The sequence below is a fragment of the Aplidium turbinatum genome, chromosome 1 (genome assembly GCF_918807975.1).
Source record: "Aplidium turbinatum chromosome 1, kaAplTurb1.1, whole genome shotgun sequence".
NCBI lineage: Eukaryota > Metazoa > Chordata > Ascidiacea > Aplousobranchia > Polyclinidae > Aplidium > Aplidium turbinatum.
In genome coordinates, this window is record NC_137472.1 from 38,156,895 (window position 1) to 38,172,251 (window position 15,357).

Here is a 15,357-nt window from a genome sequence, read left to right on the forward strand (position 1 = left end):
ATCAAGTTTGTCAAGGTGCAATTAAAAAAGTTTGTAGTTCAGCTATGCAGAATTATGTTGACAATGCTACACAACAATATACAGTAATTAGAAAGTCACGAAGTGCGCTTTGTCACTTTCCAGTCACCACTTCTTGTAGGCTAGTCACCATAGATGTTGGTTTTCTACAGTCTGTACAAATCGTAACGGTGATTATTCTGGCAACAGATTCTGCCGTGGTATGGAAAAACCTAGTAACTCACATTTTCAACTTTTCGAGAAAAACGCAAAAAACTGAACATCTCTAGCTTTTAGTTCTGCAAAATTAGATTAATACTGATATTGTGGCGGTTTTGAATATTGGTTACAAGGGTAGTCTTTCAAGCCCATATAGCCTACTAGTTTGTCATTTTTCTTGTTTGTTCGTTTATAATTGCACTTACTAGGTTTCTCCTGAACTATTTTCTTCATTAAACTCAACCTTCGAACAACAAAAACATAGCAAGTTGCAATGTTTTTGTATTTGTATAGAAACAAATATAATACTCAGGGCTGGTGAGTCGGAATCAGTGTTTTTTGACCGAGTCGGATTTTGCATTCGCGGCGCCGAGTCCGGAGTCGGAGTCAATATAAAAATACTTGAAGTTCACTAATTTCGGGCTACCATGTGTCCTCTATTTGGAGAATTTGTCTTCCTTTTTCATGAAAAATGAATTGTCCTCCGAAGACACTCAAAAATGCCCAAATGTCCTTTTTGCATAGTTGTGTCGGCATTTAATTTTGATGCATTTTAATTTTAAACATACAAATGAATGAATGAGTTTGCCACCCACTACCCCTTTTATTGCTGGATTGCCAAGCACGAATGAGCCAGTGAACAAGGCTCCGCCGGTTCTCCGCGTTCTGTTCATTGCCTTTTTCATATGAGCCCGATTGATTGCGTCACATTGCAACTAGTAGCCTATTCATGGGCAACATCTGACCAATAAATTTAGACTTTGTTTTTTTGCTGCATCTTCAAGCTGTATTATGCCAAAAGCACGTCAAAACTTATCAAACATAAAAATGGTATGAACAATACTTTTATTTCACTAGGATAAAAAACATCACGCGTTTACCAAAAAGTTGATGTAGTGAGCGATGGTCATTGAAATGTGTCCTTTTTTTGGGTGATGAAAATATGGCAACCCCAACTAATTGGCCTGGCAAGGTAATAAAACGGAAACTACGCATTGTTTCAAAAACGAGGTCGCATGTTGGGAATGATATCATTTCATAACGCTAAGATTTAACTCAGTTGGAATACGCTTGATGCCTCAACATGTAGGCCTAGTTAGGCTACTAGGTTTTTGCATACCATTTTCTTATGTCAATGCGAGTTACTAAGTTTTCCCATACCATTATCTCAGTGAGTTCAGCGAAATTTTGTTATTAAAATATTGTCAAAAGATGCGGAAAAACCTAGTACCGGTAACTCCAAAATTAAACTAAAATGATTTTTTTTCAAATTTGTAGTTAGGCCTACTAGGTTTTTCCATACCACGGCAGAGATACCCGCGATCGTTCTTCTTGCTCACTGCTCATGGTCGCTGCAACTTCGAAATGTTTTCATTGCTACAGCATTTTTTAAACCCAAGAGTTTTCAACCTTTTTGCACCACGACCCCCTCAGAGCAATCAACGTAGCCTTGCGACTCCCTATAAAAATATTCAAAAACGTCTTTTCGCGATGTTATCACGACTTTTACTGCATTTCCTCCGATTGTTATTTCCTGTCAAGCTTGGCTAAATTATAGAACATAATAATGAATACCGGTATCGGCTACATTTTCACCGGTTGAATTTAGTGCAATCTTTTATAGATTTATTGAAATCAGCTTTAGTGAGATGGTTGGTGCCGCATTTTTTTTTACAAGCTTGAAACTGTAGCTGAAAGAACTTTCAAACAAAATAGCCTGCCCACTATAATTTTTTTAATGCAATTGGAAATGACAAGTCCATATACGGTAATCTATATTGACATAGGATTCTAAATAGGCCTACCCTTGCTTTTTGTCACAGCTTGGTTACTGGTGAACTTTAGTCTGCAAAAAGCAACGCACAAGATATAGCCTAGGACTAGGTGAAAAATATCGAATGCTTTTCTATTAGCTTAGGCTATTCAAGCGTTTGCAACGTCTGAAAGCGTAAACAATAGGCCTAGGCTACTAAGTTATAACCTCAGGTTGAGGAATGGTTGATTGTGAAGTAAAACTGTTTTTAATCTTTTCTGACAAAAAAGGAATTTTAAACGATAGGCTATATTAGATTTTCAGGCGTTTCGTGACCCCCCGAAAAACGGCTCGCGACCCCTAGTTTGGAAACTCCTGCTCAAAAACTGACAAGCATTAATATTATATGAAGTTCAAGTTTAAAAGCAGATTCCAATTCGGGCACTTGTTTGTAAATCCGCGAGCTTTTTGTAGCAGCATCCAAAACAGCTGTTTCGGCGAACACTATAGAGTTAACTTCGTGTCTCATTGGTGAAGTCACAGACGGCAAAATATTTCAGCTGTCGTGTAGCCTAGTCTACAAGGTAAGATTTTGTGTGAGTGCAATTGCTGAGAGATACAGCAACTGTCGGCAAATTCTCAAAAAATTGTTAGCTAGTGCTCTTCAAAGAGTGAGAGCGTACAAGTTTGCATCACAATCTTGTCACATATAGGCAGCCAGTCGGTTTCAGAAAGTAAAATTTGGATGGCACATCAGCTTGATTCCAAGCGAGCCTTGTAAGAAAAGACGAAGAAACACAAATAGTAGGCTGTGCTATTAAGATTATTTTGATTTTTCTGTATAACGGCACGTTAATGGCATCTGCCGTTTCATCTGCACTAGTTGAAAGAATATGCAGCACTGTAAAAACAGTAAACTTGAAAGCTTTTAACAATTGATAGTAAAACAATTGGTTCGTCGAATGGATATGGATGTGTCAGTTGCCCCTACCCACCCTTTGCAAGTTATGGACGCCTGAATCAAATTTACAAAAACGTTGACAATTTCGAGAAATTCTTTGTTTTGACCTATTCCCTTATTTTATTTGCTTTTAAAAGTGTTTTTACATCTTTTTCCATGCATTTCCTAAATTGTTTCTGCGTAAAGTTTGTGACATTTGTAAGTTGATGTTGAGAAGTCACTATAGAAAAGTTCCGGCTCAATGGCATCGTTGATTGTGAGCTGCAATCTGCAATAGTAAACACCAGCATCGCATCATTATTTCGCTTTCTTTTTTAAATACTTTGTATTAAACGAAGCTATCCGATTTGTAATAGATAAGATTTCACAGTATTTGTCCAAAACATATATAGCTCGTGGAAGCAGGGTGTGAAGGCGATTGTGGTACTTGGAGGTGAATCCGGCCACCCTCAGTAACGGAGACATCACCGGATTAAAACTGGACTAGACTACCACTACATGACCACGGAACCATCTTTCATTTTTTATGATTATATTTAATTTTTTTCTTTCTTGAAACTTGTTTCCTACTGCGATTTATCGTTCGTAATTTCTCATGATTTCTTTCAAACAAAGCTACAAAAAAACCATTAGTAGAATCATGGTTAGGATCACACCGAACACACTTCTCAGCATCATTTTCCGTCAATCCAAAATCAACACAGCCTCTTCGATGCCATGTTGGCAAACAAGAAATCAACGAAAAATTAAGATTTTTATCTAAAGCTTGTTTTACAACATTCTCATTTTCTAAACCATGTATAGAACAAGTCGAATAAACAACACGAAACACATTTGGAAACGATAATGCATGATTAAGGACAGCCAGTTGAAAATGAGAAAGTTTTTCAAGCCTAGTTTTAGAGTTGCTTTTAACGTTATCAGTTAGGTGTGACATTCTGCTGACAATGCCTGAACCAGAACACGAAGGATCTACTAAAATGTGAGTTACGTTGGCATATTGAGCATCAGTAGTTGAAACTTTAAGAAAATCCTTTAACATGACATCACAATTAGCAACACCAGCTTTGTTAAGCAATTTTTTCATTGTTTTCAGTCGCTTGGGATCCAAATCAAATGCAAAAATCTTTCCTGTATTCTGCATAATCGAAGCTAAGTGAGAAGTTTTGTTTCCAGGTGCAGCACATGCATCAATGACAGTGTCATTGCAGGAGGGGGAAAGAGCCTGCGCTGGAATACAACTTGCCCGGTCTTGAAAAATAATTTGTCCATTCAGGTATAGTAAATTGTCATGGAAGTCCAGTTCACCATGAAAATTAAGCAAGTTTGGAATGAATTTGTCAACACAGAACTCATCTTTTTGTAAACATACTGATTCATTTTCAACTTTTTTGTATCCACAATCATGCAGGTTGCTGACAACATCAACAAGATTAGTCTTGATGGTATTGACGCGCAAATACTTGGGTAAAGACAAAATCTTTTGTGATGCAATAAGATCATGATTTTTCACAGCTTTCCGTTTTATTTTAATTCGAGCAAGTGCAGACTGAAGCATTGACTTTCTGGAATAAATAATATGCTTGAATCTTCCTGAACATTGAATCCCTTTTCCAAACAAAAAGTCATACAAAAGTAGCTTTGCAGTAGGCTTGTTGATACCATTCACGTTGTTTAAAAACTTAGTGGCTTCCAAGATTTCTTCAAGAACATCAGTGTATTTCAGTGTTTCACAAACAAGAGCATAAAGTTGTTTAGGGTTTCTATAGTTTGATGAAAACACCAAATTTTTTAAAGAGCCTTCATGCTGTTCCAGTTTTTGCAAAACACATCCACCTGTTTTATACAATAACATCTGCAATTAAACAAAAGTATTTATCTTCAAGCTTCGTTGTGATGATGAATCTAATGATGCAAAAACATCAAATATTAAAAGTAATTTGCGTTCTTTATTATCAAATGCCTGGTGAACAGTCTCTCTCTGTTTTTACTAACATCAAATATGTTGAACAAACTAAATGTAATATGTCAAACTGATATAAAAATGCAATTAGTACACAAAATAAGAAAGAGCTTAATACATTGATTAATATTGCATTAACAATTTAAACATTTGTTGGTAAAAGTATCAATGTGCATACACCGGTGGATAACAGTGACACCAAGAGAGAATTATGAAACGTGAATTTTGTCAAATTTGGCCTAAGTAGGCCTACTTATAATTTTTGGCTCTCTATTAGCTGCACCACTACCGATCAATTGCTTGTCATGGACATACATTATAACAGGGGTCACCAACTGGCGGCCAGCCACGCTGTATCGCTGCGGCCCGCGGAAGGTATCAGCGTACAAGTATAACCAAAAATACTTTTCTTGAGGAGTTAAAAAGCACGAAGGCGAAAAAATACTTTCCGGGAAGCATATTTTCGCTTTGCATACGATTCCACCGACCGACCAATCAGATTGTAGTTCTAGGTAGGTGTCGTTTAAAGGTATTCCAATGCGATGTCCAGCCACACTATCCCAGTGGTTGATTAAAACGTCTGTTTTCGAATGTCTGTGAGCATAGGGTTGCTTATTTTAAGTTTGCAAATGTCATGTAAACACTAGTGTGCGTTTCACCGTTATTGTGTTTCACGAACAATGTTCTTATTATGCAAGTTTCTGTTGGCAAAATAAGTCGGTGTGTCAACTCAATTTATAATTATTGGCAAAATATTATATATATATAAATTTAAAGATTTTTTCTGATTGTATTATGAAAATATTTAGCTTAGTACTGCAAAATGTTTTTTTTTTAAGAAATATGGAATGCTTCACGATTATGCGTGTCATCCTTGCGCAGGGGCCATGCTAATCTTCCCTGTATTGTTCCAATTTTAGTATATTTACTGCCAAAGCAAGTACTGCAAAATGTTGTTAATCAACAAATTCTTGCCATGCTCATAAGCACCGCAAGTGACAGTTGTCTATAATAAAAGAAAGACGGTTTTATAGACTCTCACAAAAAGGATGAAAAACCAACTCATTGCTTTTTTAGAGGGAAGACTGTTTATGAATTACGATAGAATTACGATTTTTCGGTGATTTCCACAAGCGTTTGGATTGTGTGGCCTATCGTTTTAACGTCGCTAAACGTTGAAATCGTGTAGAAAAGAGAACTTTGCTGACTAGGATACGTTGAAACTTCTTCTTTCGTATGTCGCTATATGTTAGGGCATCCGTTGGTTAGCCACTGCCTGGTGTCGTCATCGATGGAAATTAGGCTTTCCATACCATGGGGTGGTCTATATAGCCGGCAATCCTTGATAATGTGGGCTGCTGTCTGCATTTCGCCACACTCACAAGCAGCACTCTCTGCCAAGCCCCAACGCAACATGTCTGCTCCATAGCGTCCAACACCAGTGAGCAAACGGTTACGCCTTGATGAGGCAAGTCTAGAGAGGCCATGTCCCATCTGGTTTTCGGACGGGATCTAAATACTTGGCGAAGTGGGGACGTGCTGCTTGACCATTGTTCACACCACGCCGAGTGGCACCACTGTTTGCTAGGGCTTCCACCAGAGGCTGCCAGAAGGTCTTGTGCAGCGCGTACAAATGGCTTTTTTGATTTTAGCCGCTGCTTTGGTGGATATCTCAGTGTGGTTGTGTGTAGCGGATGGCCAGGGTTTAGGGCTTTACGGCTTAGGGAAAGAACAGCACGTTGGCGCCGTAGTGCAGCTGGCTCAATGTTTGCAAGGACAGGCAAACAGTCAACGCATGATGACTTTTATAGCGACAGTTGTAGCAAGTTTAGTTTCCCAAAGTAGGTACTTGCGGGGACGACCACGTGGAGGTACTTGCTTTCGTCCTCACGTTGAAACTGAGAAACATTTACAGAAGCCCTACGATACGTTGCATTTTTAAGATAATGTATTCAGACGTTGAATCAATGTACAAATGAAATGTTATGCTAAATGGGTTCTTAAAACAAATCGTAGGGCTTCTGTGAATGTTTCTCAGCTTCAACGTATCCTAGTCAGCAAAGTTCTCTTTTCTACACGATTTGAACATTTAGCGACGTTAAAACGATGTAAAAACGGCAATTTTTGCTGGCCGGGATAACTAGGCTACGGTACTCGATAATTTCCTTTCAATCCAAGCTGTAGGCCACACATTTGGTTAGCCTTTTCATTCTGTTACTACAATGTAAAAATGAACTGTTAGGCTAACTGGGTTCTTGGAACAAATCGAAAGGCTTCTGTGAATGTTTCTCAGTTTCAAAGTATCCTAGTCAGCAAAAGCTCTCTTTTCTACACGATTTCAACGTTTAGCGAAGTTAACACGATAGGCCACACATTTGGTTGTTACAATGTAAAAATGAACTGTGTTCTTGGAACAAATCTTTGCTGGTCGGGATAACTAGACTGTGAGGGTACCCGATAATTTCCTTTCAATCCAAGCTGTAGGCCACACATTTGTTGATCCAAACTAATCATTTTAACTATTCCAAAGTACTAACTTATAGACATAAACTGATTTTTTTTTTTTGTAACATTTTTTTTGTTTTATTTTCCCTTCATATCTTAAATTTTTCTGAAGGTGTTGCGACCAAGCCAAATTTCTTTCAACTCAATAAGTTACTTCAGTCACAAGCACGTTTTAACGTTCGCGTTTTGTCGTTTCTACCTTTGCTATGTTGACGTGCATTGTTTTTGATATCATGATCAAAAATAAAAATAACTGAACTGACATGACGAATTTTAATTTAATAGTTCAAACATTTTATTTTTATTCCTTTCCGCACGATTTCAACGTTAAAACGATGTAAAAACGGCAATTATAATTAGGCTACGGTACCCGATAACTTCCTTTCAAAAATGTCAAAAACTCGCCGAATAGGGCACTCGCCGAAAAAGGCTCTCGCCGAATAGGGAACTCGCCGAATCGGACTAGTCGAATCGGACTCGCCGAATAGTAGCAGACCCGTTATTGGAGCCTATTTTTCGCTGATATGTTTGCAGGTCATTATTGTTGCCTGTATTGCGATGTGTCAAACATTTCCTTGTTTACTAAAATTGTTAATTGCAAGATATCATTTGTGAAGCGAAGCGACAACACCACTCTTGCTTGGCGATGAATATTCCGATGAAACCGCTCGCCTCGCTATAAGTGCGCAAAACAAGTGGCCTCGTTTATTAGGCATTGTTAAAAAAGTCAAAAGTGTTGTAAAAGGAGCTTGGCCTGGCAGTAGTGTTGTTCGATTAATTTTGCTGCTGCGGTATTCTAACATACATATGAACAACATGCAACGCTGGATACTGGGTACGAAATGCAATCTTTTCTAGCATAAGAGTCAACCTACCTAACATTTTATTAGTGCGGCCCGCCACAGCTCTCCTTAGTGCCAAAGTGGCCCGCACAGGACTGCGATTTTTGCCTTTTTTGGTGACGAGGTAACTCGACACGCGCCATCACTATTCGACAAACGCCGTGCCTTACGGAAAAAAAAAAAACTGAGAGAGGACTAAACGTCGTCAGGTCGAGGAACAATCGGGGGGGGGGGGGGCGAGGGCGGCATCACGTGATGCAATCATAAGAGTGCTGTAATTCATAAGACTTACGTAAATTTTCTTACGCCAGGTACTTCAAGGCAGTGTTCAAAAAGGCGTCCGCGCCGCCATTTTGAACACTGCGGGAGAATGCTTTGACCGAAGTTTTAACGCCTGGCATCAAACATTTTGCCACACAAGTTTCGTGCTTTCGACACAACGGGTTTCTTTTATAGATGAAATAACCTAGGCTGCTTTTAGTTGTCAACGTCTATGCCAGTTTGTATTTCGCCGTTTGAGCCAATTAACAATATTGCTCTTTTAAAATGACTGTTGGATACTTGTTACAAAAGTTTTTCACATCTAGAAAACAGCCTAGTTTCCGACCAGACGTTCCGAAATGCAGATGAAAAAGCCGCTATTTTTATGGAAAGGAGTTCTCTTGCAGAACATTTTGAACACTGCGGGAAAATGCTTTGATCAAAGTTCTACTAATGCCTGGCATCAAACATTTCGCCACACACGTTTCGTGCTATTCGACACAACGGGTTTCTAACTTTCTTTTATAGATAAAATAACCGAAGTAGGCTACTTTTAGTTGTCAACGTCTATGCAAGTTTGTATTTATGTCTGACTTATGCACTTGTTCCAAGATTGGAGAAATGTTTTGCAATGTGAATAAAGAATAGTAGACACATAAACACGGTTGCAACTCGACTTCCTTCCACTAAAAGGGTTTCTCTGTGATTACATAATGGGCGATTTTGCACTTGCATTCACAAAAGCACACAACCCAGCTAGCAAAACCCGTCGTTTTTATATTGATTCCACGTCTGCAGACGTTGAATCGAAAACGAGAAGCGAAAAATATAGGCTACTAGAGTAGTCTATCACCACCGCACTGTATGATTTGTTGTGATGTAATAATACCAAAAGTAGCGTTACGCACGCTGTTACATTAATTTACGTTAGGGCAGTTCCATCGTGACGGACGTAACATTCAGAGAGTTATAGCAGTCCGTAATTGTGGATGAAATAGAAATCTTGGCAATTTTACTACATAGCATGAAAGGGTACCCTACCACTATGAAATCACCCCAAAATTTTTTTTCTAGCTGCTTCCTATAAAATAGATACAGCTCGTTTATCATGCGTGACGGACGTACGCAGAGAAACCAGAAATCCTGAGTAACTTTCGTAAAATACGAAACGCTCTGATTTGTACATAGGTAACTGCAATTTTTTAACTTGATTAGTTTAATGAATGAATAAACTAACTCACAAAAGTTGTTGCACAAATTTATTGTGTGAATTGAATACACTGTGCCCCAGAATGTAACGTGACGGACGTACAAAACTTTCGTGACGGACGTACGGCTCTGAATTTAAGCAGGAATGGTGCAAGAAATCTACTATAAAAGAAGTGAAAAATCGCATACATAACACAAAACTTAATGGATGGGTTAAAATTTCCAATATATATGCTTTAATTGAGACCAGCCTATACAAATAATTACAATTACGGTATAGTTGAAAAGTGAACTCTTTCGTCCAATATTAAAATGAACTAATTTAATATAAAAGTTTATTGTTCCAAACCAGTAGAATCACTTGTGTAGTTGCTGTAGTGCCGTACACACATAGTTATCATATAAGTCACAAATGTGAAGTTATAAGTCACAAATATAAACTATGTGATTCTATTTGAATAAGACCCTTCTGATGATTCGTTTGAGGTGAAACAGGCTGTTAAGAATTCAGATAGTAATAACTATATTTGATTTAGTTATAAGTCATGTATCTTATAAGTATACTAGTTATAAGTCATGTACACACATAGTTATAAGCCATCGCCACACACTGCCACTTTTGTGCATCACTGAAATTTCGTAGTTTGTGCTCGCTACTTGTTGAACTTCACCAGGGTAAAATTCACTATCATATTCAACAAGTACCCAATCACATTTTTGATAGCAAGCACTTTCTTCTACTTCAGACGTTCATGTCTTCATTAGATTCTCCATAGTTGGAAAGTATAATCGCAACAGTGTGCTGATTATCATTGGATGTGTAAGCCACAGCGATATTGTTGCTGTCTATGACTGAAACGTTATGTGGCATATTATCAAAAGTTTTGATGTCTTGAGGTCGCAGCTGGCAAAACTTGGATAAACCAACTTTCTCAAGACGCATTTCATTTTCTGTCAAATACAATTGATATGCTTCCTTCAGAGACATGGTCATTGGTCAATGGTCATATGCCATATTTGTTGTGTTTGCTTTTCCACCGTATTTCCATCATCTCCTTTCTTATAATGATCCTATCTTTTCTTCCAGGAGCTTGCCATGACTATCATTTTTGTCATAAAACTCTTGAACTTTCATGATGGTGTCCAGCGACAAGCCTTTGTGTGTTTTCCTAGTGTCGACAGGGAGATTTAATCCTTCTGCTTGAGCAGCTATTAAAATTAAGAATCTTTTGTTTCCTTGGTGAATGTGGCAAACACCTGGACATTTTGCGCCAAGCCTTTCCAGTTGCTTGATTTGACCCATACGGAGACAGAATTCGCGATGTACTAGGTTCAGCAGAAACAACTTTGTTTTTTTTTGTTCTCGATATTTTCAGATGCGATTTCTTTCCTTAATTCTGTGTTCTTCAATTTCTTGCTGTGTCATTCGTTCTTTCATGGTTTTTCTTTCTTTCTCTTTTCTGAGACGATCCTTGTTTAAATGGTTTAAGTATAGCTGGGGATTTTCCTTCAATTTCTTATTTCTCTTTTCTTGCCACTGCTTAACCTATCAGTTTTAGCCATTGCTAATCACCAAAGATGAAGAAATATCAATTCAGCTACTGTATTGAACACAAATTCCTGTGACTTACTGGCATCAAGTGCTGGAAAGAGTACAAAACCAGTAACATAATTTATAATTATGTTCTACACTGAAAGTTAAAAGCCATTGTTTCTATCTAACTTACAAAGGTATCATTTGCTTAAACTTTAATTTTTTGCTATCACATCCTTCAACTCCTATCATACTATGTAGATATTCACTTCTCTTCTTCCTCAAAGATAATCCTACCCTTGTGCTTCTGATCCTTTTTTTTCTGAAGACTTCACGGCCCTCTTGTGGACCATTGTTGTAACAAGAGTTCAGTAATCAGTAGGTTACACTTATGAGCTCATAAGATGTAGAAAGTGTAATTGAAAACTATAGGGTTATAATAACTAAGATTTATGGTACCTGGGATAATAACTTTTTATATCAGTGACAATATAAACATGAGCATGATCCCTGCATTAATAAGCACCACAAAATGACTAAGTTAAAGTTAGTTAAACAGTATTAGTATCTATAATGGACGTATGTGACGGACGTACGTGATGGACGTTCCATTACGATGTACATCCGTCACGCATTTTTACTTAGTTAAACAAAAAATTTTTGAAAACCATTTGGGATGTAGGTTGGTATGTAGGAACTAAAAGAAAAAATGAAGTTTCAAAATTTTAATTCTTCTAATAATTTAATAAAATAAAATAAAGGAAAAAATTTGTGACGGACGTACAGGACCCCCAGGTCGAAGTCCTACATGCTAGAAGTCCAATGTGACACCTTGTTCAAAAAAAATTTTTTTAGAGATTAATCTTACACTCATTTCTGATTGTACAACAGCAGTATTGACGAAGTTACTTGAAATATCAATCAGAAACTTCAGAATTCAGTATATGAGTATTTTTCATGATTTTTTTGACATTTGAAATGATGTTCGCTTACTGAAGCATAACTTCCACCCATTTTGTGTCAGGGCCAAATATTTTTATTTTCTGAAAACTAGAAAGAATAAGCTTTCCAGGGATACCATTTTTATTGTTATCAGATAAAAAATATGTTTTGATGGGTTGGTTGTCCTTATCATGGAACTGCCCGTTAAATAACTCAGGGGGAAAAGTACGTTAATTTTGGGTTGATTCAACGTTCGAGTCAACACAAATCGATTTAATTTTCCTGGCGGATTATATTGCGTACCCAGACAGCCAAAATCATCATTTTTACATTGATTCGACGTCTACATACGTGAAGTCAATGCAAAAATAACAAATTTTGCTGCCTGCGTAACAATGCCCAAGAAATTTACGTTTGTTTTACATTAATTCGACATCTAGCGACGTTGAATTATCATAAAATAACGTTAATTGTTCAACCAGGTACCGGTAACAAATTAATAGCTCACTGCGAAATGATTGCCTCGATTTACGTTTACACTAACATAATTTCGGCACAATTGGGATACTGCGAGCAAACACAAGTCTGTTTGATAAAGAACTAGCTGTCAGAATCGGAATCATCAGATGCTGTATCGGAGGATGAGGTTGTCGCGTCGTCACTGGAATACTTGAAGACGCAAAACTGCCCGTTCATGAATGTGCGATGCCATATGATCGGAAGTATTACTTTACTGCCAAAGAACCATTTATCGAATTTCGTACTACTTTTTTAACTTGACCCCGTAGCTTTTCCAATTCCGATTTGTTTCCGTCATAAAATTCTTTACAAATTTTGCAAAATACCACACTAACTTTTCCTTCTGTTTGATAATCTATAGCAGGTAAACTCCACTTTTTAACTGTATCTTCTTTCACCATGAATGATTTATATTCGCAACGACACCGGTAAACAATAAGCATTCGATGAAAGAATAACTTTTGCGTAACAATAAGCCGGTATTTATAAGGTTGCAAACTTTTTACAATTTCAACAGCATTGTCAGCGCATAAAATAGCTTGCGTGATGCTTTGGGCTACCGCCGTGTGACACGCGATGAAGAAGTGCATAAAATTTCGTTTGATCAGACATTAAACTTAAAGCATACGGCAATTGCCGCCGCAATCCAAGGTTTGTTGATTTGGCGACGGCAATGTTTTGCCGTCGTAGATGGAAGTTAATTTCGAGGGCAGTATACATGTCCGGTAGGTACATAACTTAGCACTTGATACTCCTTTGCAATCACTCCACCAGGGTGCGATTAAAAACTTAAGTAAGTGACTCTGATACCACACAACTCGTGCGGTAACTCGGGGCCAAACGCTTATAATCTGACTCTTGTGACGTCATTACTATTCGACAAACAAATGCAGAATTTTTGGTCGTTCGACAAGAAAGAAAAAATCGCAGCCCTGGGCCCGCATGAAAAAAGGTTGGTGACCCCTGCATTATAACAAATATATAATAACAGTAAAAACAAAGGTTTTACCTTGCTTAAGTACCAAAAGGTGCTGGGGTCCATGTGTGTAATTGCGTCCATAACACAAATTTGTAAATAATTTGACAGAAAAAAAATTATATAACAGTTTAATTATCAATAAAGTTATCACAACTTGTCCGAGTTTTCTTTTTTTACGCTGTTGCTAATTATGTGAGTTGTTGTTTGGTTTTCAAATTACGATTTCAGAAAAACTCCATTATTTATGAAAATAAAAAAATGGCATCCTGACTTTCAAGCGGCATAAAAATAAATATGTCAACGAGAAGTGCTTTTATTAGGATTCGTGTGTTGTTGCTGTTATCGCATGATTTACCGCAAGTTTTTTTACGAATTGTTTAATTAGGTGGATTGCACAGAAATATTTCACCAGAATGACAGTGGTGTTTGGACGCATTTTAGAATTAAAACAGCAATCACAAAATGCACCATTGTAATTTAAATACACACACAACAATAGGGCCTACCACCAAATTATTACACACTTAAGACTACAAAAATATCTTTCTGGTAAAAAAAAGAGTAACTGTTTAAGTTAACAAATCTGATTTTCAGAGGTTCTTGAAAAAATGGTCAAAAATACACACGGCACACATGGACTATGTTTCTTCAAAAGCTATTCTTACATGTCTTTCTAAAAATTGGGTAACTGCTAGTCTGCCTCGTAATTAGTATTAAATTTATTATCATAGTAGGCTAAATAATACTGAAATTAGAAAAAAGTGCGGTGACAAGATAGGTAAATCGATTTGTCAGGTAAGGCTTTCTGGCATAGCATTGCTTCAGAACTAATTTTTAAAGTACAGATAATGACCTTTCCTTTCTACCAACAAAGTAAAAAATTTTAGGAAAACATGGCACAAATGTAAGAGGAAAAAACGACACAAATGCAAAAGAGGAAAATATAGCACCATAACATTACTCGTTATCCTCCTAAAGTCTGGATCGTGCATCAGGCAACTGTGAGGGATGGAACTGCCATTTCTTTCACCTCGTTGGCCACCACCAACCTTCCATCTGGAAGTGTATTAAAGCACTTAGTCTCTGCCATGTTGGCACAAGATGCTGCAGGCTAACCTTCTAAGAAGTGAAAGAGGGTCTCTGAAGTTGAACAACAGCAACGTCTGAAGAACCTCTGCGAAGAGTACATTGTGGGGTGCAAGACAATGCGGAGCACATGTTTTAGGTGCAGATAGTTAGATGCGTGACAAATAGGTGCGCACACTGTGGCATCAAGATATTTAGGCACGGGGCCTAATTTACTTTTAGGTGCCATTCCCACTACCCAGCAGAGTTGCCAGATTTTGAAAAAAAAGTAGTCAAAAAAGTAGCAAATTTGCTCCCAAAGTAGCCCAATTTATAGCAGGGGGCGCGGAAACTATGTTTTCCAACTTCTGGGGGGCTTTGCCCCCCAGACCCCCCGTCAGGCGTTCCCACAATCTTTTGGATGTCTCTGTTAACACTGCCACACCCACAATCTTTTGGATGTCTCATTGTCTCTGAGTGTTAGGCATACTTCATAACAGAACTGCTTAGCCTCAGTTTTGTCATGTGTTGGGTTTTTTTTCACTGAAGGACAAGGTGTACAATCATCATTACACAAATTCAACAAACATACATTTTCATCAAGCCAT

General features: G+C 37.7%; 1 protein-coding gene and 1 non-coding gene across 2 annotated transcripts; both read right to left on the reverse strand.

Annotated features, from left to right (window-relative positions):
- Positions 1-3,261: 3,261 nt before the first annotated feature.
- Positions 3,262-15,357, reverse strand: LOC145769538 (28S rRNA (cytosine-C(5))-methyltransferase-like). The gene is made up of 2 exons (XM_082581191.1): positions 15,342-15,357; positions 3,262-4,785 (listed from the first exon to the last, which is right to left on the reverse strand). The coding sequence occupies exon 2, from the start codon at positions 4,783-4,785 to the stop codon at positions 3,448-3,450; it is 1,338 nt and encodes a 445-aa protein (XP_082437317.1). The 5' UTR covers positions 15,342-15,357; the 3' UTR covers positions 3,262-3,447.
- Positions 5,731-5,833, reverse strand: LOC145785000 (U6 spliceosomal RNA). The gene has a single exon (XR_014291100.1). It is a non-coding gene; the product is annotated as a U6 spliceosomal RNA (small nuclear RNA).

Coding starts and splice junctions, on each gene's coding strand:
- LOC145769538 (XM_082581191.1), bottom strand. CDS start 4,785: ATGTTATTGTATAAAACAGGTGGATGTGTTTTGCAAAAACTGGAACAG.